This window comes from Rana temporaria, chromosome 5 (assembly GCF_905171775.1).
Source record: "Rana temporaria chromosome 5, aRanTem1.1, whole genome shotgun sequence".
NCBI classification, from domain to species: Eukaryota; Metazoa; Chordata; class Amphibia; order Anura; family Ranidae; genus Rana; species Rana temporaria.
The window spans coordinates 261,420,656-261,445,195 of NC_053493.1; the positions used below are offsets into that span (position 1 = coordinate 261,420,656).

A 24,540-nucleotide genomic window follows, 5' to 3' on the forward strand; every position below is an offset into this window, starting at 1 on the left:
TTCCCGGTGAGAATTCAATCAGACAATGCCACAGCCGTGGCATACATAAATCACCAAGGGGGAACCAGGAGTCAAGCCGCTCAGAGAGAGGTGAGCTTGATTATTCTATGGGCAGAGGCTCATGTGCCCTGCATATCGGCAATATTCATTCCAGGAGTGGACAACTTTCAGGCGGACTTCTTAAGCCGCCAGACTCTATGGCCGGGGGAATGGTCTCTGCATCCACTAGTCTTTCAAGCACTCTGCCAAAGATGGGGAGTGCCGGACGTGGATATCATGGCATCGAGACTCAACAAGAAACTAGACAGGTTCATGTCCCGCTCAAGGGATCCGATGGCCTGCGGAACCGATGCGTTGGTTTGCCCTTGGCATCAGTTCAAACTTCTTTATGCGTTTCCCCCGCTCCAGTTACTACCCCGCCTGCTGCGCAGGATCCGGGTGGAGCACATACCAGTCATCCTGGTAGCTCCAGCATGGCCCAGAAGGGCATGGTACTCACTAATCTTAAGGATGGTAGTGGGAGACCCTTGGACTCTTCCTCTACGGCCAGACCTGCTATCGCAAGGTCCGATCCTCCACCCTGCCTTACGGCATCTAAATTTGACGGCCTGGAAGCTGAATCCCTGATTCTCAGGGGTAGAGGTCTGTCTCAGAAAGTAATCTCTACCCTAATCAGAGCCAGGAAACCGGTCTCTAGGGTGATTTATTACAGGGTCTGGAAGGCCTATGTAGGCTGGTGTGAGTCCAAGCGATGGCTTTCTCGCAAATTTACCATCGATAGAGTATTAAGTTTTCTCCAGCTAGGAGTGGATAAAGGATTGGCATTAAGCACAATCAAAGGACAGATTTCTGCTCTGTCAGTGTGGTTTCAGCGGCCGCTGGCCACCCACTCGCTGGTTAAGACCTTCCTTCAAGGGGTCTTACGTATTAGACCTCCAGTTAAATCCCCGCTTTGTCCGTGGGATTTAAATCTTGTTCTGTCAAGTTTACAGAAACAACCGTTTGAGCCGTTGGCTGATATTCCTTGGTTCTACTGACAAGGAAGTTAGTATTTTTGGTTGCCATAGTTTCCGCAAGAAGAGTTTCGGAGCTGGCAGCCTTATCCTGTAAGGAACCATATCTTGTTTTTCATAAGGACAGGGTCGTTCTCCGCCCTCATCCTTCCTTCCTTCCGAAGGTCATATCCAGTTTTCATTTGAACCAGGATTTGGTATTACCATCCTTCTTCCCTAAACCTACTTCCAGAAAGGAAGGGTTGCTGCATACCTTGGATATTGTCAGGGCCATGAAGGCCTATCTTAAAGCTACAAAGAAGATCCGGAAGACAGATGTGCTGTTCATTCTACCGGATGGGCCCAAGAAGGGGCAGGCAGCTGCAAAGTCCACCATTTCTAGGTGGATTAAGCAATTAATCACTCAGGCCTACGGCTTGAAAGGGTTGCCTCCTCCAGTATCATTAAAGGCTCATTCTACTAGAGCCATGGGCGCCTCCTGGGCAGCACACCACCAGATCTCTATGGCTCAAGTTTGCAAGGCGGCAACCTGGTCTTCTGTCCACACGTTTACAAAATTCTACAAGTTGGACGTAAGAAGGAATACTGATACTGCCTTCGGGCAGGCAGTGCTGCAGGCTGCAGTTTGAGACCCTCGGATTCCGGGGGCTCCTCTTGTTCGAGTTAAATTTAAAAATTTTATTTTTCTCAACTAAGTTGGATTTATTATGATTTGAGTATATCTCTAAATTAAATCCTTTTGTCTTGGAGATGTTCTCCCTCCCCTCATTGTAAGCATTGCTTTGGGACATCCCATATAGTAATGAATGCCGCTCTGTGTCCCGTGATGTACGATAAAGAAAAAGAGATTTTTAATACAGCTTACCTGTAAAATCTTTTTCTTGGAGTACATCACGGGACACAGAGCTCCCACCCCTCTTTTTTGAGGACCATTTTGGGAGGCATACTGCTTGCTACAAAACTGAGGTACTCCTCCTATGGGAGGGGGTTATATAGGGAGGGGCATTTCCTGTTTGAGATTGCCAGTGTCTACACCTGAAGGTACTCCATATAACCCATATAGTAATGAATGCCGCTCTGTGTCCCGTGATGTACTCCAAGAAAAAGATTTTACAGGTAAGCTGTATTAAAAATCTCTTTTTTTGGTCATAATTCCACTAACCGTGTTTGGAGGAAGAAGAATGATGAGTACCATCCCAAGAACACCATCCCTACTGTGAAGCATGGGGGTGGTAGCATCATGCTTTGGGGGTGTTTTTCTGCACATGGGACAGGGTGACTGCACTGTTTTAAGGAGAGGATGACCGAGGCCATGTATTGCGAGATTTTGGGCAACAACCTCCTTCCCTCAGTTAGAGCTTTGAAGATGGGTCGAGGCTGGGTCTTCCAACATAATGACCCGAAGCACACAGCCAGGATAACCAAGGAGTGGCTCTGTAAGAAGCATATCAAGGTTCTTGCGTGGCCTAGCCAGTCTCCAGACCTAAACCCAATAGAGAATCTTTGGAGGGAGTTCAAACTCCGTGTTTCTCTGCGACAGCCCAGGAACCTGACTGATCTAGAGAAGATCTGTGTGGAGGAGTGGGCCAAAATCCCTCCTCCAGTGTGTGCAAACCTGGTGAAAAACTACAAGAAACGTTTGACCTCTGTAATTGCAAACAAAGGCTACTGTACCAAATATTAACATTGATTTTCTCAGGTGTTCAAATACTTATTTGCAGCTGTATCATACAAATAAATAGTTAAAAAAATCATACATTGTGATTTCTGGATTTTTTTTTTTGATTATGTCTCTCACAGTGGACATGCACCTACGATAACAATTTCAGACCCCTCCATGATTTCCAAGTGGGAGAACTTGCAAAATAGCAGGGTGTTCAAATACTTATTTTCATCACTGTACCTGCTCCACTGTCCAGCAACGCGGCCGCCCAGAGCATCGCTCCTCTCCCCCTCTCCACCGGCGCCTCCATTCAGACTGTGAGCACCCGGCCGTGACCGCTTTTGGCTTTACGGCCAGGCACTCACTGCGCATGCGCGAGCCAAACTGCGCTCTAGGAGTGGACAGGCGATTGCCTAAAGGGAGGGGCCGCTTAAGGCGATATTACGGGTCGCCTAAGCAGTCCCTGGGCGGAAAGAGGAAGTGGGACAGGAAGTCCCACCCCTAACGAAGCCCCCACTCCCCCCACAAAAAAAGACATGCCAAATGTGGCATGCAAAGGGGCGAGGAGTGGTTTAAGCGGAAGTTCCACTTTTGGGTGGAACTCCGCTTTAAGTACAATGCCTAAGGGCCATAGCTTTGTCAAAAATACAGATTTACTATTGAGAATGCAATAATGAGTTTGACCATTTCTTTAGTATTACCAGGGCTTTTTTTCAGGGGGAACTTGGGGGAACTCAGTTCCACCACCTCTGGCTCAGACCCTTTGGTGTCTGCTCACCACAATCACTTGTAAACAAAGAAGTCTGGCTTCTGTGTTTACAAGTGACAGCTCTGCACTCTGTGTGTAACCCCCCTGAACTCTACACTCTGTATGTAATGCAATCCTGGTATGTAATGCCCCTTTAAGACCCTTTTACTGTTTGTGAAATCTGAACGGGGTCGTGGTTGAGTTCCTGCACCTATTTCCTGAGAAAAAAAGCTCTGAGTATTACAAAGGACAAAAAGCAGGTGACGGGTATATGAAACCCCTAATCACAGTCCTGTCAATAGTGGGATTTATTTTATTTACATTATTTGCACTTGATCATTACCAAGCTAATGATAACCGTGCTATTTTGAGTCTACCATTTCAGTTCTGGGAAATTATAATAATGAAAGGAAAAAAAAGGCATAGCTTATGTTCTTTCCAATAAGTGGTAATTTTTGGTCCACACATGTAAACAACCCTAAGCCACTTCACTAAATTATGTTGGTATTTATTTATTTTTCCTTTGGGTTGATGTTAAAAAAAAAAATGTTGCAGGCTCTTATTTTATCCTCTTGCCACAAACCCATTTAAAAATGTTTTGTAACAACCAACTTGATTTTTTTGTAAGCACATAATTAGGATATTTGCGCAGACATTGTTTTCTTTGTTTTCTTTTTGCCATTTTTTCCATGAACATGGAACATTTTGGTTACCAAATGAAAATTGATAACCTTGAAACTAGTCGTTGAACTTTAATGTTGTGTTGCTTTTTGTTTGCAGTTTTGTTTTTTCCTTTATTTTCTTAATTTTTGTTCATAGTTTACAAACGTGTGTTTGTGTGTGTGTGTGTGTGTGTGTGTGTGTATATATATATATATATGTGTATGTGTGTGTGTGTATATATATGTATGTGTGTGTGTGTGTGTGTGTGTGTGTGTATATATATATATATGTGTGTGTGTATGTGTGTGTGTATGTGTGTGTGTGTATATATATATATATATATATATATATATATATATATATATATATATATATATATATATATATATATATATATATATATATATATATATATATATATATATATATATATATATTCTCCAGTAATGCTGTCTTCAGCACACTATTATTGATAGTTAAAGCCTTAGATTAGCTAAAACAGAAATTTTCAGCACAAGGGATACATCTGAGCATTTACCTGTGGTTAGGTGCAGGTCGTACCCCATGTTTTCCCATGAGTACCATTCATATCTGTGCAACTTCAAGTCGCACTGACTTCTAAGTAGTTCCTGTACTGCTTTGGTCCAACTGTGATGTTTGTTGAGGTCCATAGACCTCAAGCTTACACAGGCATTCCCTGAAATTGCAGAAAATGTCATGGCAAGTCATGGCAATGTGAAAGGGGTCTTGGTTGCATTTAGAGAAAATATTGTGTGTATCCAGGAACCAATTTAAAACTCTAAAACTCTAAACATGGGTAAGGGCTTTTTCACACCACAACACAGTATAGGAAACCTGCATTAAAAAAGCACTGGGTGGGTGTGCTGTAACCAATGCCAGACTAATCTCAACCCAGACTATTCCTAATGACACCACAAATGCAGATTACAAACACAGCGTGTTTTCCTGTAACGGATCTCATGGAACCACAGTGCCATGCAACCCAGTGCATTTTTAAAAGGTAGCACATTAACTGATATTAATGTGATCCAGTGTAATTTCAGCCAATTCAGATGGTCTGAAAATCGGCCCTCACTGAGTCACCCAGGAACAGGTTTAAATTGGCCCTTCAAGCGGGAACGTATAAAAGCAGGAGAACATGATCTGGGAGACATGAAGGATGTTTATACTTCCAAAAAACGTCTTTCTAGAAAAAGCTAAGCTAATGATTGCCAGTGTGAATGAGGCCTGAAGATCATTTGAAATTCAAAGTAATATAGCATATTATTGAACTACCAAACAGTAAAATTAACAGATGGATTAACTGCCAGACATTTTTTTTCAGCAGTCCTCTTGGTTCATTCTGACATGAGTCACCTTTTTGGTGTGGTTTTAGAGTTGAGCCCTCGCTTTCCTACTGAACATGCAGCAGAAAAGCCAAAATACACACCTGTTTAAAAACAATTCCTACAGTCTCCAGCTAAGATGAAAACCAACTCTGCCAGTGTAAATAAACACACTCCTCTGAAATCCAGCAGCTCTTCCTCGCTACCTTAGGAATTGAACCTCTTAGCAATACAATGCATTTTGGACAACTTGCATGCTACTGTATGTTAATACTGTAAATTAAATTGGTTCTAGAGTAAGAAGGTTTTTATCTTAAAGCTGAAGTAAACCCGTCCATAAAAGTTTCCTTTCCAGCACGTGCCGGACATGTAACACTCCCATTGGTTGTGCTCTCAACCAAACTGTCAAGCCATCCAATGGCTGGTGTCTAAACTGATCACATGTGCAGCATCATGGCAATTGTAGATTAGACAGAGGCAAATATGGCAGCTTCCTTGGCTGAAAATGATAGAGGGGTTTACTTGGACTTTAATGCATTCTATGCAGTTTCCCCCCAGCCTCCCTAATACTTGCCCATCTCGATCCAGTGATGTTGCATGAGAGTCTTGGCTGTTTGGGACACTACCGTCTCATTGGCTGAGAAGTAAGCCAATGAGAGAAAGGGGTGGGTCCAAGCCACAACTGTGTCTGAATGGACACAGAGCAGTGTCTAGGCTCAGGTGCCCATCCCATAACAAGCTGCTTGATATGGGGGCACGCTGCAAGGGGGAGGGGCCAGTAGTTCCGGTCAGGGACCCCGGAAACAGGAGGATCCACTGCACAGAGCAGGCAAGTGTATAACATGTTTGTCTGTTTTTTCTAAACAAAAAAAAAAAAAAATCTAATGTTTTATGCTGATATTTTTCTTTTACGTTACATTTACTGCACACATCTCCCCATTCAACTTTCTTGCTTTGTACCACTCATTTTTCAGTCTCTTTGGAACTTTCCATCAATGGATGGCTTGGCAGAAGCCTTATTAAACCCCAAACCAGCAGGTTAAAGCTATCAAGGTGTGGGCCTTAGATGGTGACCAGTTTATAAAAGTTTCATCAGTGGTGGCCCATCCATTGGAGGCGCCCGGGCCCCCCCCCTCTCTCCACACCACCCCCCTATATACATGGCCACCCCCTATTCATGGCATACTGTTTTTCACTGAGTTTATCCCTAATTTTACCACTACTGCGGCCCCCTAGACAGACTTAACCAATGACAGAGTGTTTAGGACTAACCCTGAACACTGCCTCAGGCGAATATAGTTGTTAGCTGGCTATGCAAGGACATCATTCTAATATTAAAATGGCAATATATGCCTACAAATTGTGTTAACAAATTTGCCTCACATTGAAAACCTTGATTTTTTTCTTTATATTATACCGCTCCCAAAGATGCTGCTTGCAGGACTTTCTTTACAGTCCTGCAAGCACACCTCTCCCGTGTGAAAGCACTCCGACTTTCACACTGGGGAGGCATGAGAGGTGCTTTACAGTCGCTATTTTTAGTGCTAAAACTTCTGAAAAGCACCTCAGTATGAAAGGGGTCTTAGTGGTCATACCTTATGAGAGATGCATGTGTCATTTTAAGAGGCAAAAATTCCTCTGTTAAACCTGGAGTTGGGGCTGCAGAAGAGTTGGGGCTGCAGAAGAGTTGGGGCTGCAGAAGAGTTGGGGCTGCAGAAGAGTTGGGGCTGCAGAAGAGTTGGGGCTGCAGAAGAGTTGGGGCTGCAGAAGAGTTGGGGCTGCAGAAGAGTTGGGGCTGCAGAAGAGTTGGGGCTGCGTAGCACAATCTCTAACACCTTCCAGTCTGAGAACCTTTGAGGCCAAAGATAGCTGTCATCCTTCAATATGTAGTGGGTTGTAAGGCATAGTGGGTGCAAAGGTGGTAAAATTCATTGGGCACCAGGCACTTCTTGGATGCAAAGGAGATTTTATTTATTTTGCAAGGGAAAGAGGGTTGGGGCCAGGACCCCCTTAACCACTTCCAGACCGAAGGTGTTTTTCAGATTCGGCATTTACAAGACTAAAACAGTTTTTTTTTTTTCTAGAAAATTACTTAAAACCCCCAAAAATTATATATATTTTTTTCTAACACCCTAGAGAATAAAATGGCGGTCATCGCAATACTTTTTGTCACACCGTATTTGCGCAGCGGTCTTGCAAGCGCACTTTTTTTGGAAAAAATTCACTTTTTTGAATTAAAAAATAAGACAACAATAAATTTGGCCCAATTTTTTTATATATTGTGAAAGATAATGTTACGCCGAGTAAAATGATACCCAACATGTCACGCTTTAAAATTGCGCCCGCTCGTGGCATGGCGTCAAACTTTTACCCTTAAAAATCTCGATAGGCGACGTTTAAAAAATTCTATAGATTGCATTTTTTGAGCTACAGAGTAGCTCTAGGGCTATAATTATTGCTCTCGCTCTAACGGTCGCGGCGATACCTCACTTGTGTGGTTTGAATACTGTTTTCATATGCGGGCGCTACTCGCGTATGCGTTCGCTTCTGCGCGCGAGCTCGTCGGGACGCGTCGCTTTAAATTTTTTTTTTTGGGATTTCTTATTTATTTTTATTGATTTTATTATTTTTTACACTGAAATAAAAAAAAAATATATCACTTTTATTCCTATTACAAGGAATGTAAACATCCCTTGTAATAGAAAAAAGCATGACAGGTCCTCTTAAATATGAGATCTGGGGTCAAAAAGACCTCAGATCTCATATTTAGACTTAAATGCAAAAAAAAAAGGGAAAATTTGTCATTTAAAAAAATGACAACAAAAAAATTGTCTCTTTAAGAGGCTGGGCGGGACTGACGTTTTGACGTCACTTCCGCCCAGCAAAGCTATGAGGACGGGTGGGGGCCATCTTGCCCTCACTCAAGTCCTCACACACCAGGCGGCAGCATCCGATCTCCTCCGCCGCTACCAACGGCTCCGATAAGCGGCGAAGAGCGGCGGGAGGGGGGGGCCCTCTCCCGCCACCGATAACAGCGATCTTGCGGCGAATCCGCCGCGGAGACCGCCGTTATCGTTTACACGGCCGCCCACTGTAAAGATGGATACCTCGGTTGTGGCAGCAGCTGCTGCCGTTACCGAGATATCCAGCTTTAAAAACAGGACGTACATTAACAGTGGGCGGTCGGTAAGTGGTTAAGTAGTTGCAATTTCAGTAGGCAGACTCCAAGGCTTCAATAGGAGGACACTGTGGCACGTGCAGGTTTGCTGTCCCCTATGACAACAGTACTTAAAGCGGTGGTTCACCCTCATTACCAACATTCTAGCATTAAATTAAGCCTAGTAGCACGAGCTACAGTATGCCTTTATTTATTTTTTTAGCCCCGTACTCACTGTTTAATCCTATAGTGAAGATTCTGACTCCCCGTGGGGAATGGGCGTTCCTATCCAGAGGGAAGATGATTGATGGCCGGCTATGGCACGTCACGCTCCCCGAAGACAGCCGGAGTAGGTCTCGGCTCTTCATGGCGCTATACGGCGCCTGCGCACAGATTATGCGCAGGCGCCGTGAAGAGCCACGTCCTATTTCGGCTATTTCCGGAGAAGCGTGATGCGCCAGAGCCGGCCGTCAATCATATTCCCTCTGGATAGGAACGCCCATTCCCCGCGGGGAGTCGGAATCTTCACTATAGGATTAAGCAGTGAGTACGGGGCTAAAAAATTAAATAAAGGCATACTGTAGCTCGCGCTACTATGCTTAATTTAATGCTAGACATGTTTTATTTTTTTTATAGGGTGAACCCCCTCTTTTAACAGTTCCTAATTCAAACATAACAGTTCTCTCAGCTTTACTACAACTTCTACTTGTAGTTCTTCAGCCCCTTGAGCTCCTGGTCTCTCACTGGACCCTCTGATGCACTAACTCTGAATCCTGTGAGCTCCTCAAGGCTTTTGCGGTGGTATCTCCCTCAAGCTTGGCACGGTGGTATCTCCCTCTAGCTTGGCACTTTTGATACCTTCAAGCTTCAACCCTGCTGACCGCCGCAGTCCCTAGCTTGGCACACAACGCTGCTCCGCAAGTGTCGCCTCCGCTGGTTGGGTCCCTGACTTGATCATCGCCTGAAGTCTCCCGATTCTCCACCGTCCCCGTTCGGTGAGAATACTGTGTCTGGTACTTGCTTCAGTTAGTCACTGTGGTTCCTGGTATAGGTTGTTGGTCCCTAAGTGGCGACAGCTTCCCTTCAATCTTTGACCACGACAGGTTCTCTGGCCGGCAGAACTGTCACTACGGGATAGGGCCTGACACAGCCTTGCAGCCAGATGCTCCCGGGATATGCCCAATCTTGGGCCTAGCAGCCCGGGGAAGACGAGACATGTCCGCCCAGACCGCAGTCTTGATAACACAGAACACAGATCCCTTGACCTCTCCCAAATATATAGGTTCTCCCAGCAGGCCAAGGGATTCAAGAAAACACCTGCCTGTTGGCAGAGATACCCCATATACCGATAACCTGACCTTAGGTTACCATCCTCATATCGAGTACCACAAAGTTCCCGGTCACCTAGTGGTAGAGGAAAAGTGCAACAAGGCCGAAGGGAGAAATCAATAGATCTCTATCAATTGACTAAGATGACTCCTTGGCAGGTAGATTTGTGAGGTACTCCCTGACTAAACCCCAGGTCTACATCAGGTTTTATCCCTTTAATGACCAGGGCAGTTTTTGCTATTCAGCACTGTGCTACTTTAACTGTACACAAATGAAATTTATATATTTTTTTCCACATAATTAAAGCTTTCTTGGAGGTATCACATAAGGTGTTTTTAGATGAGGAAAAAAAAAACAATGACCGTTTAAAAAAACAAACAAAAAAAAACACTTTTATGTTTTAGTACATATACAATCCAATTTCTTCATAAATTTAGCCCAAAATGTATTCTGCTACATGTTTTTGGTTAAAAACATTCCCAACAAGTGTAGATTAATTGGTTTGTGTGAAAGTTATATCATCTACAAACTACGGTATGTATACTGGAATGTGTGCAGCTATGGATGCTTGCTGTAATGTGACTGTGTTAGGGTGGGGGGCATTCTAGCGCTAACAGACATAGCTGGGGGAGTCACTAACTGAACCTGACATCGCTAGTAACACTGATAAAGTGATCAGTGATAATACTGTATACTGACAATGTGCTAATGACACTGGCTCGGAAGAGATTAACATCTAGGGGGCAATCAGGGTGTTTAACTGTGCCTAACAATGTGTAATATGTGCTACTTTTACTTTCTCATCTGTCTGCTTTTTCTCTCCCTGCTTTTCAGGAAGAAGAAACAGCCAGATCGCTGTTCCCTGTACACCAAGTTCTATGTTTTTGTAAATACAGAACTCTGTATACAATTGGACACAGCCAGTCTGCGGGATTCAGTCAAAATCTGCTCCCAAACTTGTTCTGTGTCCAATCACCGCACAGATCAGTAGGGGGTGCACACAAGCGCATCCCAAACCAGTAACCCAGCCGTCATACATGTATGTGATTGTGTCTGTACCTGCTGCCCGCTCGCAGAGTATATTTTATTGTGAGCGATCAGCGGGTGGTCAGCAGCAAGTTTATGCTGTTAATCCACGTTCTGTCTTTAGAATTTGCGATACTCTTGATATATTTTTTTTTTTTTAAACTAATCTTTTTTAGCCTTTTTTAAAGATGCTTATCCAGCAAATTGATGGGTTCTTTCTTTTGATTCAATAATTGGCTCCTTTTTATGGACAAGTAATGCGTTTTGTTTTTATGAACTGAACTTTTTGTTTACAAAGTTTTTACACAAAATGTACTTGCAGCGTTTTCTTCAAAGCATGTGTTCTAATTAAAGATTACCTAAGTGTACACTTTGTTTTTCCTTTGACCTGTTTCTGTTTTCCTGTCTGCTGAAGATTTATGGAGAAAGCAGAATGTTACAATAACTTGTACTTTGAGTGCAATCCTACACAGTGTGAAAAAAAAGCCATCAGTGCCAAATATGTTGGTGCTGCTTGTGCTTTAAAACATTGCCATTGTGTGGTGAAACTTCCAACCATGATATATTTCTCACAAATTAAATTATGCTTTATGTCCTAACTTTTTACCTTGAGTTTTTAAAATTCTAAAAAACATTTCAAAACTGTAAAAAAAGAATTTGTGAAATTTAGTGTAATTGTAATGTTTAGTGTGATGTTTGTGATGGATCACTGTGACCTTTACCCTCTTTCTCTGATGCATCATGGGGGAGGAGGAGCTGTACCAGGAAGTCAGACAGTGTGTGAGGGGAACTGGAAGCAGACACATGAGGCTGAGAAGGGATTACATCTGATATGGACAGAAGCTGTTTGGAATAAGACTCCTCCATGTAAGAATGCCATAATGTTCTGAGTAATAAACCTTGCTCTGGTTAAGTAGTACATCGGCCTGTGTGTGTAACTTGCTGAGCAGATACTGGCAGCATTGCCAGCAGCACCTGAGAGACAAAGAGCGGCAAGGGGACATAACAGTGGCGACGAGGATTGTGGATTTTAGCACACATGGCCTTCATAGGGTTTATTCAACCATTTGATCCTGCAGCTGAGTCATGGAGCTCCTGGGTGGAGAGGCTGGAACAGTATATGTAAGCAAATAATGTGACTGTAGATAAGAAAGTTGCAGTTTTTCTCACTGCATTGGGTCAAGTTGCATATGGAACTCTGAGACCTCATTTCTCCATACAAGCCGGCCTCTAAGCCCCTGCCTGAGTTAATTCAGACGCTACATACACACTACAACCCGAAGCCGTTAGAAATCGCAGAGCGGTTTAAATTCTACAGTAGAAGGCAGCAGGCCGGGAGGATATAAAGACATATATCATTGCTTTACGTAAACTAGCTGCCACTTGTCAGTTTGGAGACTACCTGCAGACGGCTCTCCGTGACATGTTCGTCATGGGACTCTGAGACCCAGCCATACAGAAACGTTTACTCACAGAACCCGACTTGACTCTGACGAAAGCCACTGACCTTGCTACGGTCATGGAGTTGGCAACACGGGACGCCACCCTACTAAAGGCACCACCTACAACTCCTGCAAGCCAGGGTGAGGAAATATTCCACACTGCTATCACTCAACGCTCGAGACGCCAGTCCCCTGCCACTCAGCTTAAACCTCGCCACCCTAATTCTTCTGTCTCTGGGACCCCGACTTGCTACCGTTGTGGTAACACTACTCACAGTGCGCCTGCTTTCAAGTTCAAGGATGTCGGTTGTTTTCGCTGTGGAAAGACTGGTCATATTGGGCGCGTTTGCCGCAGCTCTCGCTCCCCGAACACTACCACAAAAGATAGACGTAAACAGACATTCCGTGTGGATATGGACAATAACGGTTTCAGCTCTGAGGAGACCTGTGTCCAGCATGTTGGACTGTTTCGAGTAGCTGGGAGTACTCCTGCGATTAAAGTGGATGTCACACTCAATGGCTGTCCTGTCTCCATGGATGTTGATACAGGGGCAGCTGTGTCTGTCATTTCATGGACTGATTTAAAGGCATCGGGTCTGTCCCTGCCGTTAAAACCTACAAAGCTCACACTACAAACCTACAGCAAGGAACTACTACAGCCCTTGGGTTATGTAAAACCCCTTGTTACATTAGGCAACCGCAGTCAAAGTCTACGCCTTTATGTTGTAAGGAATGGAGGTCCTCCGCTGTATGAAAGGGACTGGATCAAAGCCCTGGGCATGCCTCCTTTTACCATTGCCCAATGTACATTGCTTTCTAAAGTAGACCATTGGGTGGAATCCCTGAAGTCACGTTTTAAAGAGGTTTTTGAGGACTCTTTGGGCACCGTGAAAGGAAAGATGGCCCACCTCCTCTTGAAGCCTGGTGCTACACCTCGTTTTTGTAAGGCAAGATCAGTACCTTTTGCCTTGCGGAAGAAAGTGGAAGCAGAGCTGGATTGGCTATTGGCTGAAAAGATCATAACGAAAGTGGATAGAAGTGAATGGGCATCACCAATTGTGCCTGTCAAGAAAAAGAATGGAGACATTAGGATTTGTGGCGATTTCAGGGTAGCTCTGAACAACCAACTTCTTGTGGATCAATACCCATTGCCTCGACTTGAAAATTTATTTGGCTCACTGGCTGGGGGGCAAAAGTTTACAAAAATAGACTTAAAGCAAGCTTACCTGCAACTGCAAGTACACCCAGATTCACGCCATCTGTTGACCATTAACACTCATTAAGGATTATTCCAGTATAACCGCATGGTTTTTGGCATAGCCCCAGCTCCAGCCATCTGGCAGCGGATCATGGATGAGGTACTGGCAGGAATACCTTTCACCCAATGTCTACTGGATGACATGCTCATCACTGGTCCCACTGATGAAGAACACAGAAAGAATGTTGAAGCTGTGCTAGAGAGACTCCAAAAGTATGGTTTACGTGTCAATCTTTCAAAATGCGAATTTCTCAAGTCTCAACTGGAGTTTTGTGCCCACACGGTGGACCGACATGGGTTACACACTACTGAAGAAAAGGTTAAAGCCCTTACCCATGCCCCTACCCCCCGGAATGTCACCCAGCTCAGGTCCTACCTTGGCCTCCTAAATTACTACCACCGTTTCTTGCCGAACCTAGCACACCAGCTCTACCCATTACATCGCTTACTGGATGCAAGAGCTAAATGGATATGGACAGACAAATGTGAAGAAGCTTTTCGGCTTACTAAAGAACTCATTTTGTCTTCTCGAGTTCTGGTCCACTATGATTTAAAGAAACCCGTCATCCTGGCTTGTGATGCCTCGCCTTCTGGACTGGGTGCCGTGCTTTCCCATGTCATGCCGGATGGCACGGAGCGCCCTATTTCTTTTGCCTCCAGGTCTTTAACCTCAGCAGAACAAAACTACTCCCAGATTGACAAGGAAGCTTTGGCCATTGTATGGGCCACAAAAAAATTTCACGCGTACATCTATGGTCGGGAGTTCACACTTATCACTGACCACAAACCTCTGTTGTCAATACTGAACCCTCAGAAAGGAATTTCTACAACAACCGCATCTCGCTTACAAAGGTACGCTTTATTTTTAGGAGCTTATGCTTTATCAGATACCGCTCCCATGATACCCATGGCAATGCAGATGCATTTTCCAGATTGCCACTTGGAGACCACCCACTGAGAGATACGTGTAGTGGAAGTACACAGGCCACAATCTTGCATGTCCACCTCCCTGATTGCCAGACATACAGCCACAGATCCTTTCCTGTCTCAGATATTCTCTTATGTTCAGACTGGATGGCCAGATTGAGTTTCAGGTAAATTTCGTCCGTACTTTGCCAGAAAATGTGAGCTTGTGACTAATGCTGGTTGCCTACAATGGGGCAATAGAGTGATTGTACCCCAGTACTTGCAATCAAGCATGCTAAGGATACTGCATGAAGGCCATCCTGGTGTGGTGCGCATGAAGCAGCGAGCCCGGAGCTATGTTTGGTGGCCACAAATGGATACGGCAATTGAAGATTATGTTGCTCAATGTCCTGGGTGCTGTCAAGCCCAGCGACCCCAAAAGAGAGGAACCCTGCAACCTTGGCCATGGCCAACAGAACCGTGGTCCAGACTCCATCTTGATTTTGCTGGCCCCATCCAGGGTAAAATGTATTTGATCGTGGTAGATGCGCATTCAAAATGGCCGGAGGTTTTTCAAATGCCTTCTATTACCTCAGCTGCTACCATTCTAGTCTTAAGGAAGCTCTTTGCTCAATATGGCTTGCCAACAGACATAGTCTCCGACAATGGAACTCAATTTACATCGCATGAGTTTCAATCCTTCCTTAGTGGCTTGGGCGTCCAACACTACAAAACAGCTCCTTATCATCCAGCTTCAAATGGGCTGGCAGAACGATTTGTGCAGACATTTAAGAAGCACTTACTGTCCACTCTGGACCAGGTTGGACTGTCAGAAGAGAAGCTGCTGGAATTCTTGATCATGTACCGTAACACGAAACACGCTACTACTGGGCTGTCACCGGCTTTTCTTATGTTTGGCAGGCATCTCCGCACCAAACTTGATTTAGTTCGTCCGCAGGAACAGTCACCAACACCTCCTCCGCCGGGCCGTCTGGGATTCCGTGCCGGTGATCTTGTATGGTCTCGGAATTACAGAGCTTTGCCTCCTTGGCTTCCTGGCGTTATTGATGGAACTCTTGGCAGAAGAATGTACCTTGTCCGCCTGGAGGACGGTATTTGTGTTCGGCGACACCTTTCACAATTGAGGAAACGCATTTGCCGGCCACTAGTGACAAACCCGACCCCTCTTTCTAACCACCCACCAGAGTCTACTCTGAACTCTGCTGGTGACATATGGCATGGTGTCTGGCATGATCCCACAAGTTTACAATCAAACCCTGAACCGGTTGGTGACCATATTCCTGAGGAGCCCGGACATGTGCCTGGAGTTAGAGACTGATTTGTCTGTGGGACGCCCACTGACCTCTCCAGAACCTTTAACTGACTCTATCCCTCCCGGTGCTGTGCCAGTTCGTAAGTCTACCCGTCAAAGACGTCAAACGCCTCGCTGGCAAAGTGCTGAAATCTTACGGGACACATTGGAGGTCAGGGAACAGAGACAAAGGGCTCATGAAGTGCTGCGGAAATCACAGAACTGAGTTGGAGATACTACTTGCTGAACTGATCTCGCTTGCCTTGTTAAGTTATGTGTTCAACATTTTGTTCTCTTGTTATGTTTTGTTATGTTTTGTTTTTTTTTTGGGAAGGAAAGGAGGTGTGATGTTTGTGATAGATCACTGTGACCTTTACCCTCTTTCTCCTGATGCATGATGGGGGAGGAGGAGCTGTACCAGGAAGTCAGACAGTGTGTGAGGGGAACTGGAAGCAGACACATGAGGCTGAGAAGGGATTACATCTGATATGGACAGAAGCTGTTTGGAATAAGACTCCTCCATGTAAGAATGCCATAATGTTCTGAGTAATAAACCTTGCTCTGGTTAAGTAGTACATCGGCCTGTGTGTGTAACTTGCTGAGCAGATACTGGCAGCATTGCCGGCAGCATTGCCAGCAGCACCTGAGAGACACAGAGCGGCAAGGGGACATAACATTTATAAAATAGTGGTATTTTGAATGGTTTTGAGCATTGTCCAGAAAACATGAGCAGATGTGACATTGCCTGTGCCTCTATTTTTGTGTACCATATTTATCCACTGCCTGTAAAAGTGCATTAAAATGTATTTATTTTTGTTGACAAACTAACATTTCAGAAAACGTGCTTTCCTCCTTTGGCATAAAACAGAGAACATTAAGCGCACTCATGGCTATATTTATAAGGCCAGGTTCACACTGGTGCGACAAACGCTCCAACATTGTGAGCTGATGTTGCATGACGTGTAAAAATCAAAGTTTCTCTTTCGTTCATGGACGGACACAGCTCCATTAAATCTTGACATTAGGGTATTAGCCTTCTATCAGGCGAAGACTAGGCAGAAACATGTTAAAGTGTTTAAAAGAGTGAGTGAGTGAAAAACTTATATAGCGCAACACATGCGAACTGAATCGCCTCTGGGCGCTTGGTATCCATTCCCTGGGCCCTCAGAAGAGATGGGTTTTGATCTTTCTCCTGAAGGCGAAGTGGTTTACCTCCAGCCTGATGCTGGTTGGTAGAGCGTTCCATAACCTGGGTCCTTAGACTGCAAATCTCCGTTCTCCTTTGGACTTGTATCTGGCATTGGGTATCTGGAGTAGATTTTGGTTGGTGGATCGCAGAACGCGATTGGAGTTGTGCGCTTTTAGTTTTTCGCATAGATATTGGGGGCCATTTCCTTGAACACACTTATGTGTTAGACAGAGTACCTTGAAAGTAATTCTGTCTTTTACTGGCAACCAATGAAGGGATCTCAGTGAAGGTGAGATTGGTTCCCATGTTTTTTTCCCAGTCACAAGTCTAGTGGCCGTATTTTGAACGACTTGCAGACGAGTGATTTGGTATTTGGGGAGTCCGAGATGGAGGGCATTTGCATAGTCAAGTCTGGAGTTGATGATTGTTCCCACCACGACTGCTATGTCTTCTTTTGGGATAAAGGGAATGAGTCTGCGTAGTAGGCGCAGCAGATGATGCGATCCGCTGACTACTGACCCTATTTGTGCATCCATCGTCATGTAGGTGTCAAAAATGACTCCAAGACTTTTAACTTTGGTGCTAGGGGTGATAATTTTACCCAGAATTAGAATTTCGCTTGGCTTGAAACAGGAGAAGTTCTGTTTTTGAACCGTTGCGTTTAAGGTTTAAACAGCATCAAAACTGTACAGTACCACCCAGGGGGTGGTCCCTCTGGTTCAACCCCTCTTCCTGCATCCAGCAGCTGTTTTTTTCTGCCTAGCATACAAGAAGGACCTGGCTCTCTGTGGGCCCATTGGTCCTGGAGTTTTTTTTTCAATTTATTTCCCTTTTTTTTTTGATCCTGAGATATACTATAAACTGCCGAGTGGGTGACAGGCTGGATATCCTAGAACCTTGTAGTCTCCCCAGTTTCGACCATCGAGCGTGTGCAGACCTTTAGCTACGTGCTTGGTCGGCCCCGACATGCCCCATTGCTCCAGGGGTGGCCGGGTGAGCTACATGCTCAGGGGAACACATATGACCAGGCTATTGCTGTCTGTGTCAGTGTGCCAGGGCCGACAGCCACGCCGTACCGCTAGGGTGATGGGTCTATCAGTAATGCTTCCAGCAGTCATCCTGCCGAAGCAGGGCAAAAACGACTGGGCATTCCCGGGGAGGTCGATTAGGGGGTTTCCATCCTTCCTTTCTGCTCTCCCTTACTTCCTCCTTCCTATGCTCTGTGAAGCTAAACTGGCTGTGTATGACCGGTGGACCACCTAGGGGGGGTGCCATTCTCTGCCTGGGGGTCTGCTCTCCTGCTGCCATGTGTGGGGGGGGGGCTCTGTTCGGGGGCCCCCGGGTGTTCACTGCCTTATTTGTGTGCTTTTTGCCTTTTACCTCATGCTACTGGCGGCCATTTTGGCGGTGTCTGGTGCTATTTTTCCTGTTCACAGTGGTATCTGTTCTCTGAATGGCGCTAACAGCCTAGAGACACCTCAGAGGGAGAGAGTGGCACATGTGGCTGTGTGGGAGAGCATGCTCAGGCGGGATAGTGCGGACGGGAGCTGTGCAGTACCTGGCTCGGGTGGTAAGTCCTCTCTGGGGGGCTCCTCTGCTTCTGTAGCAGCTAGGAGGGTGGACTGTGTACCTTGCCTTACATCCCAGGGGTGTAAGGCGAGTGGGTCAGCATGGCGTCAGAAGCTGATGCTTCTTCCCCAAACATACCTGTGTTACAGCAGGTGCAAAGACACCAGTTGCTATCTGTGGATGCTATGTCGGCAGTCCTGGAGGCTTTTGTTGCCAGTGTGCAGGCGGTGTGCTGGGGAAAGGGGGATAAACTCCCCCTCCCCCACAGTCTTCGGGGGATAACTCGGATTCGGACCCAGCTGCGGCTCCTGGCCCTGGTTCTCTCGTGTTAGAGGATGCGGCCCACGACTGGACAGTGAGGATGACTCCGTGTCTGGGTCAGCGCATTATAGGGCGCTGGTTGAAGCACTTATCACCGCGGTGCGGGATACTCTTAATTTGGAAGATAAGTCTCTTCTGCTTGTTGCCTTTCTTTAGCAGTGGTTTCCTAGCAGATATTCTACCATGAAGGCGCCTGATTCACACAGTCTCCTCTTAACAGTTCTAGAGATGTGTCTGCTGCAAAATGTGGCTACTTTGAAGAACCTAGAATATGAAATATATCACATGAAATGTTTTACACTTTTTTGTTATGTATAATTCTACATGTGTTCATTCATAGTTTTGATGCCTTCAGTGTGAATCTACAATTTTCATAGTCCTGAAAATAAAGAAAACTCTTTGAATGAGAAGGTGTGTCCAAACTTTTGGTCTGTACTGTGTGTGTGTGTGTGTGTATATGTATGTATATATATATATATATATATATATATTATAAAAATGAGAGCGATATGCACTTAAGTGTCACTAAATTAACTACATGCAATCAGTAGCTTGTCCCCGGCGCACATAACTTCTGCATTTAGCATCGTCCTCACAGCTGCTCCTCCTATCAATAAATTTTGTAATCAGAAAAACACTTGCTGTTTTTTATCTCCCACTTTTGTCCATGACTGTGCCTGCGGGACCCGCGGACTTGATGTACAGGGAGATGTCGGTGTAAACACATTTCCCCGTTCTTCCTAGTGACATGTCACTGATTGTCTGTTCCCTATCATCGGGAACAGCGAACAATGATGTCACTCATAGCCACGCCCTTTAACAGTTAGAATCCCTCTCTAGAACACACTTAAGCCCTTCAGCTCCCCCTACAGGGTAACCCTTTCACTGCCAGTGTAATTTTTACAGTTATCAGTGCATTTTTATAGCACTGATCACTGTAAAAATGACAATGGTCCCAAAATGGTGTCAAAAGTGTCCGATGTGTGTGCCATAATGTCGCAGTCGCAATAAAAATTGCTGATCGCCGCCATTACTAGTGTAAAAATGTCATAAAACTCCCCTATTTTGTAGATGCTATAACTTTTGCACAAACTAATCAAACGCTTATTGCGTTTTTTATTTTAACCAAAAATATGTATCGGCCTAAACTGATTAACACTTGTTTTTTTAATATATTTTTTAGGCATATTTATTAAAGCAAAATAAAAAAATATATAGAATTTTTCAAAATGTGTCACTATTTTTGTTTATAACGCAAAAAATAAAAACCGCAGAGGTGATCAAATGCCTCCATAATCTCTATTTGTGGAAAGAAAGGGATGTAAATTTTGTTTGGGAGCCACGCCGCACGGCCGTGCAATTGTCAGTTAAAGCGGCGTAGTGCCAAATCACAAAAAGTGGCCTGGTCTTTGGCAAGCCAAATGGTCCAGGGCTTAAGTGGTTAAATAGTTAAAGTGCCATCATTCATATAGAAGGGATGATGTAAATGACAGTGTTTTTAGTATCACTTTAAGTGTAAAGCGTTTTCAACATGACCCATGTTTCTTGTGGCATTCTGCATCTGTTGAGTGTAGCATATGTCTTGTTAAACCTTTGCAAGAGCTGGGATTATACCAACACCCGGTTTTTGCTTGCTCTTAATCACGCTTGAGGCAGATTTATTGGTGGTGAATTCATGATTTTACAGTCACAATTGTATATTACCAGCTCATGCTAATCCGGTTTCACTTCATAAATCTTTCAGCATTGTTTCTCAGGTGTCTCAAATGAGGAAAGGTTCACTGGCAGAATTATGTCAGATCTTGTGGTGTCAGGACAGCTGTTCTTAAAGTCACATTTTCATCAAATGTCAGTTCTTGAAGTGTACAAACTGACAGGAAAGAAATATAGAGCTTGCCTTTCATCTTTATACCATCAGTAATGAGACTGCTGACACAGCATTCGGGGATGTCTGTTTTCACAACATGTCTCATGAGATCTATTAAAACTGTCTTGCACCGTCACTGCAGCATCTACTGTATGCTGTCTGGTCAGTCTTCCCACCTTTCTTTCTTAGATGAGAGCGGTTGACTTCCAGTAACAGTTTAACCTTTGTCTCAGACAATGTAGCACTCCAACTGGGATTTCTTTCAGATGTGAAATCCTGTTTGCTAGGAATATGACTCGGATTATCAAAGTCCTCCTGCTCAAGTCTTTTAATGTCCCTTTGAAGGCAAAAATTTGGCCCAAGGCAACTTTAGCCACACCGTAAAGTAGGGAAAGGCACCGTACGCTAGCATGAATTGTTCTATCCTGTCATGTTTTAAAAGTCTTACAGCTCATGGAGCCTGTGCTAGATTATGTGCTGATGTGTTTTTTTTTTTTTTTTTTCCCCCCATAGGTTGAACAGTACTAAATGCACTCTTTTAAATGTCAGCTTTTTGTTTGTATGAATTGTAAATATTTTCAATCTTTTTCCATTTAGGTTATAGAACATAAGTAAATCTCATGTGTGCCAACTCATCATTTTACTGAGTGCTTACAATTGACACAATTATGTAACATAGACCTGTTTAAAGTTGTGACTATTTTATATCTTCTTGGCAGCTAGTTGTTGTTTTTATGAACATGTATTCTTTTAAATCAGTAGAAACAAACATACTCTAGGTACAGGGCAGAAATGATTCAGGTTTGGTACTTTTTTTGGACAAGAGTGGGTGTGAAAGTATAGACGTGGCTTTTAATTGGGGCCATAGATTGTATAATTGGTATCAATTGTCTTGAGTTTTTTCTAGATATTGAGGACTAATTCACACCACATGATTTTCAGTGTTTTTATTTTTTTTATACATCCAAAACACATACAAATTAGGTTACATGGTGTTCAATTGCATAGTGCACACCAGTGCTTGCAGTTCCAGTGTGTTGTGTTTTCAGAAAATAAATAAATAACATGCTGCATTTATTCTGCACCAAACTACTAAAATGCACCAGACCCCAGTACAGTGGGGGGGGGGGGGGGGGCAGCAAGAGGAAGGAAAAAAGCATCTGAAACATGTCAAAAATGTACATGCACAAATGCTTTTGGAACAGATCCTGATGACGTTGTTTTGGTGTAAACTACCCTCAGAGCCCCTTCACACTGAGGGCGTATTGCAGGCGCTATAGCGTTAAAAATAGTGCCTGGAATCTTCCCTTAAAAAGCTGCTCCATTGTCTCCAGTGTGAGAGCCCACATGTATGGTTTGAACAGGGAAAACATGCTAACTTCAGGCAGGTAGTGTGGTGTTTAACCACTTCCCGCCCACCAGCCGTCATGTGACATCCTTGACTTTGTGCGGGTATATCTAAATGATGCCTGCAGCTACAGGCATCATTTAGATATCAGCTTTTTCAGCCGGCGATTCCCTTCACCATAAGAATGATCATAGCAGCTGTTCCACTGCTTAATCGTTCTTACAGGAGGCGAGAGGGGACATCCCCCACTCCCGCTGCCCTCCGGTGCGTCGGAGACGGGATCCGCCGGCCCCAAATGTTTACCATAGAGATTTTCCGGCCGACCAGATGGTCACTGAAGTCTCTATGATTGACGGAGACCGGGCGCGATAGTTCAGCAAATTCTAAGGGGTGTCATGTGCTTTGTTTCTATACAGAACAAGTAGTTGGGAATCCACAAGTTTGCCAAAACCCTTGCAACCTATTATAGTCGTCAAGTTTTTATGTTTTACAAGACAAATCTGCACGGTTCACACAAACATTATTATTGGTATTTTATTTTGTAGGTGCCTAAATGCGTGTACCTACTGCAAAACAAAACATGCAAGGGGAGAGCTTGCTAGTTATTCTATAGAAGAGCTGGTTGACCGAGCGAAACAGTCTTTTCAAGGTATGGTCAAGCCGTGAAATTTTCACTTGTTTTATGTTTAGAGGGGGAGGGAGGTTTGGGGGTATTCTATGTTTATAGGAACCAAGCACCTGTCGGCTGCAAGATTTTTTTCAAGCCTGGTAGTGTCTACAGGAACAAGGTAAAAAATAAATAATCTAATGCTGGGATATGCTTTTAATTGGGAGAGGAAGGTTTGTTGGTGCACACAAGTTATGATTGCACATACACAGACACGAGTGTCATTCAATGATATTTAATTTTCTATTTGGTAAAAAATACAATTATATTTTTTTTCTATTTGGTAAAATACATAAAAAATATATATTTTTAAGGTTTTATATACATTAAATGTGTATCTTATCCCCCCATAAGCTTTCCCTCTTTTTGCATGGTTTTATAAACTGTAAAAAAAGAATAAAACAACTTCTCTGACACTGCTATGACTCACTATGTAACAAGAATAAACTTATAAGCGCAGGCTCCTCTTGCTAGAGGACCAAAAATGGTTATCCATACAATCAAAATTGGATAGTATATGGCAATTAAGAGATGTGCTAATGGATGGCCAGAGTTAAGTAAAATAGAAAAAGAGAACTGCCACAAAGTAAAGAGGGAAAATGAAGAACTCTGTCAGAAGTTATCAAAATGAACACCAAATTATACAGTGTTGGCAAAGCCAAACAACTATTCCAGAGGCATTGGCTGTAAAAATAATCATTAGTCTCCTGGCTCAGCTAACTAAACAAGACTGCTTTTTTTAGCGGATTGGAAACCCAGACACTGTAAAAAAAATGAGTAGAAAGAAGCCACTGGGTGCAGTGCATTTTATTTAAAGAAAATGCATTAAAAATTGTGTGTTATGCACTCACAAATGTGTTGGCGTAATATCAACAGCTTAAAAGTGAGTTCACAGTCTGCACGGAGTGCTCCTCTCCTGGATCAAGTTGTTAAGATAGGCAAAATGTGAAATGAATGAGGAGTGGTAAAAAGTGTTCCTGATTGGTCACAACGTCCCTGACCACTTGACAGCTTTTCTGACAGTTCACATCTTGAAATTTCACCTGAACCAGCTCTCTGGATCTCCACACCGACTTCCCTTAACTCTTCGGTGATCTTACCAGCTTACCATCATGGTGCAGATGTGCTCATCTTTCGTTCATAGTTACATTGTCAGGTTGAAACAAGACACAAGTCCTTATATTTCAACCCAAAAACAAATACATGCAATCCCATATACACAATCCTATACCCACAGTTAAGCTCCCAAGCAAAAAGCAGTGCAGATCCCATGCCTCACAAGCCCCAACACTCATTTGTGTTTACAAATAAGATTTTATCCCACTGGCCTCACTGAACTCAACCCAGACCTCCCTTGGGAAGACTGCTCACTGGACAGCATCCTTCCTGGAGAAAGTAAAAAGGCTAGTCCCTTTTTACTGAAGTTTCATTGCAACTAAAAATGGTACTCAGTAGTTTGAAGAACAGTTGATGAACATGTCCCTGTAGAGTGGCTGCTGGATAAATGTAGGGACACTATGAGTAGTCGCTCCTCCTGTGTGAGGTCTCTACCGTAGCCAAGACATATATGCAAAAAACTGGGCGCTATTATAGAGGGAACCCAAAGAAAAAGGGAACCCTAAAGATATAAGGGGCTACTATGGGTAGTGATGGACAAGACTCAAGATTAATGAAAAAATATGAAAAATAATTTATTTAATAAGGTATCCCTACAAT

The 24,540-nt window shown here is 44.0% G+C and overlaps 1 protein-coding gene across 3 annotated transcripts in view; it reads left to right on the top strand.

The window, feature by feature from the left end:
• The window catches only part of CDKAL1 (CDK5 regulatory subunit associated protein 1 like 1), a 947,145-nt gene that overhangs the window by 324,109 nt on the left and 598,496 nt on the right, over positions 1 to 24,540 (top strand). For all 3 annotated transcript variants that reach the window (XM_040353783.1, XM_040353784.1, XM_040353785.1), the window contains exon 9: positions 22,703 to 22,806. In XM_040353783.1, the coding sequence (XP_040209717.1) occupies positions 22,703 to 22,806 (104 nt within the window). The remainder of the gene's footprint in view (positions 1 to 22,702; positions 22,807 to 24,540) is intronic.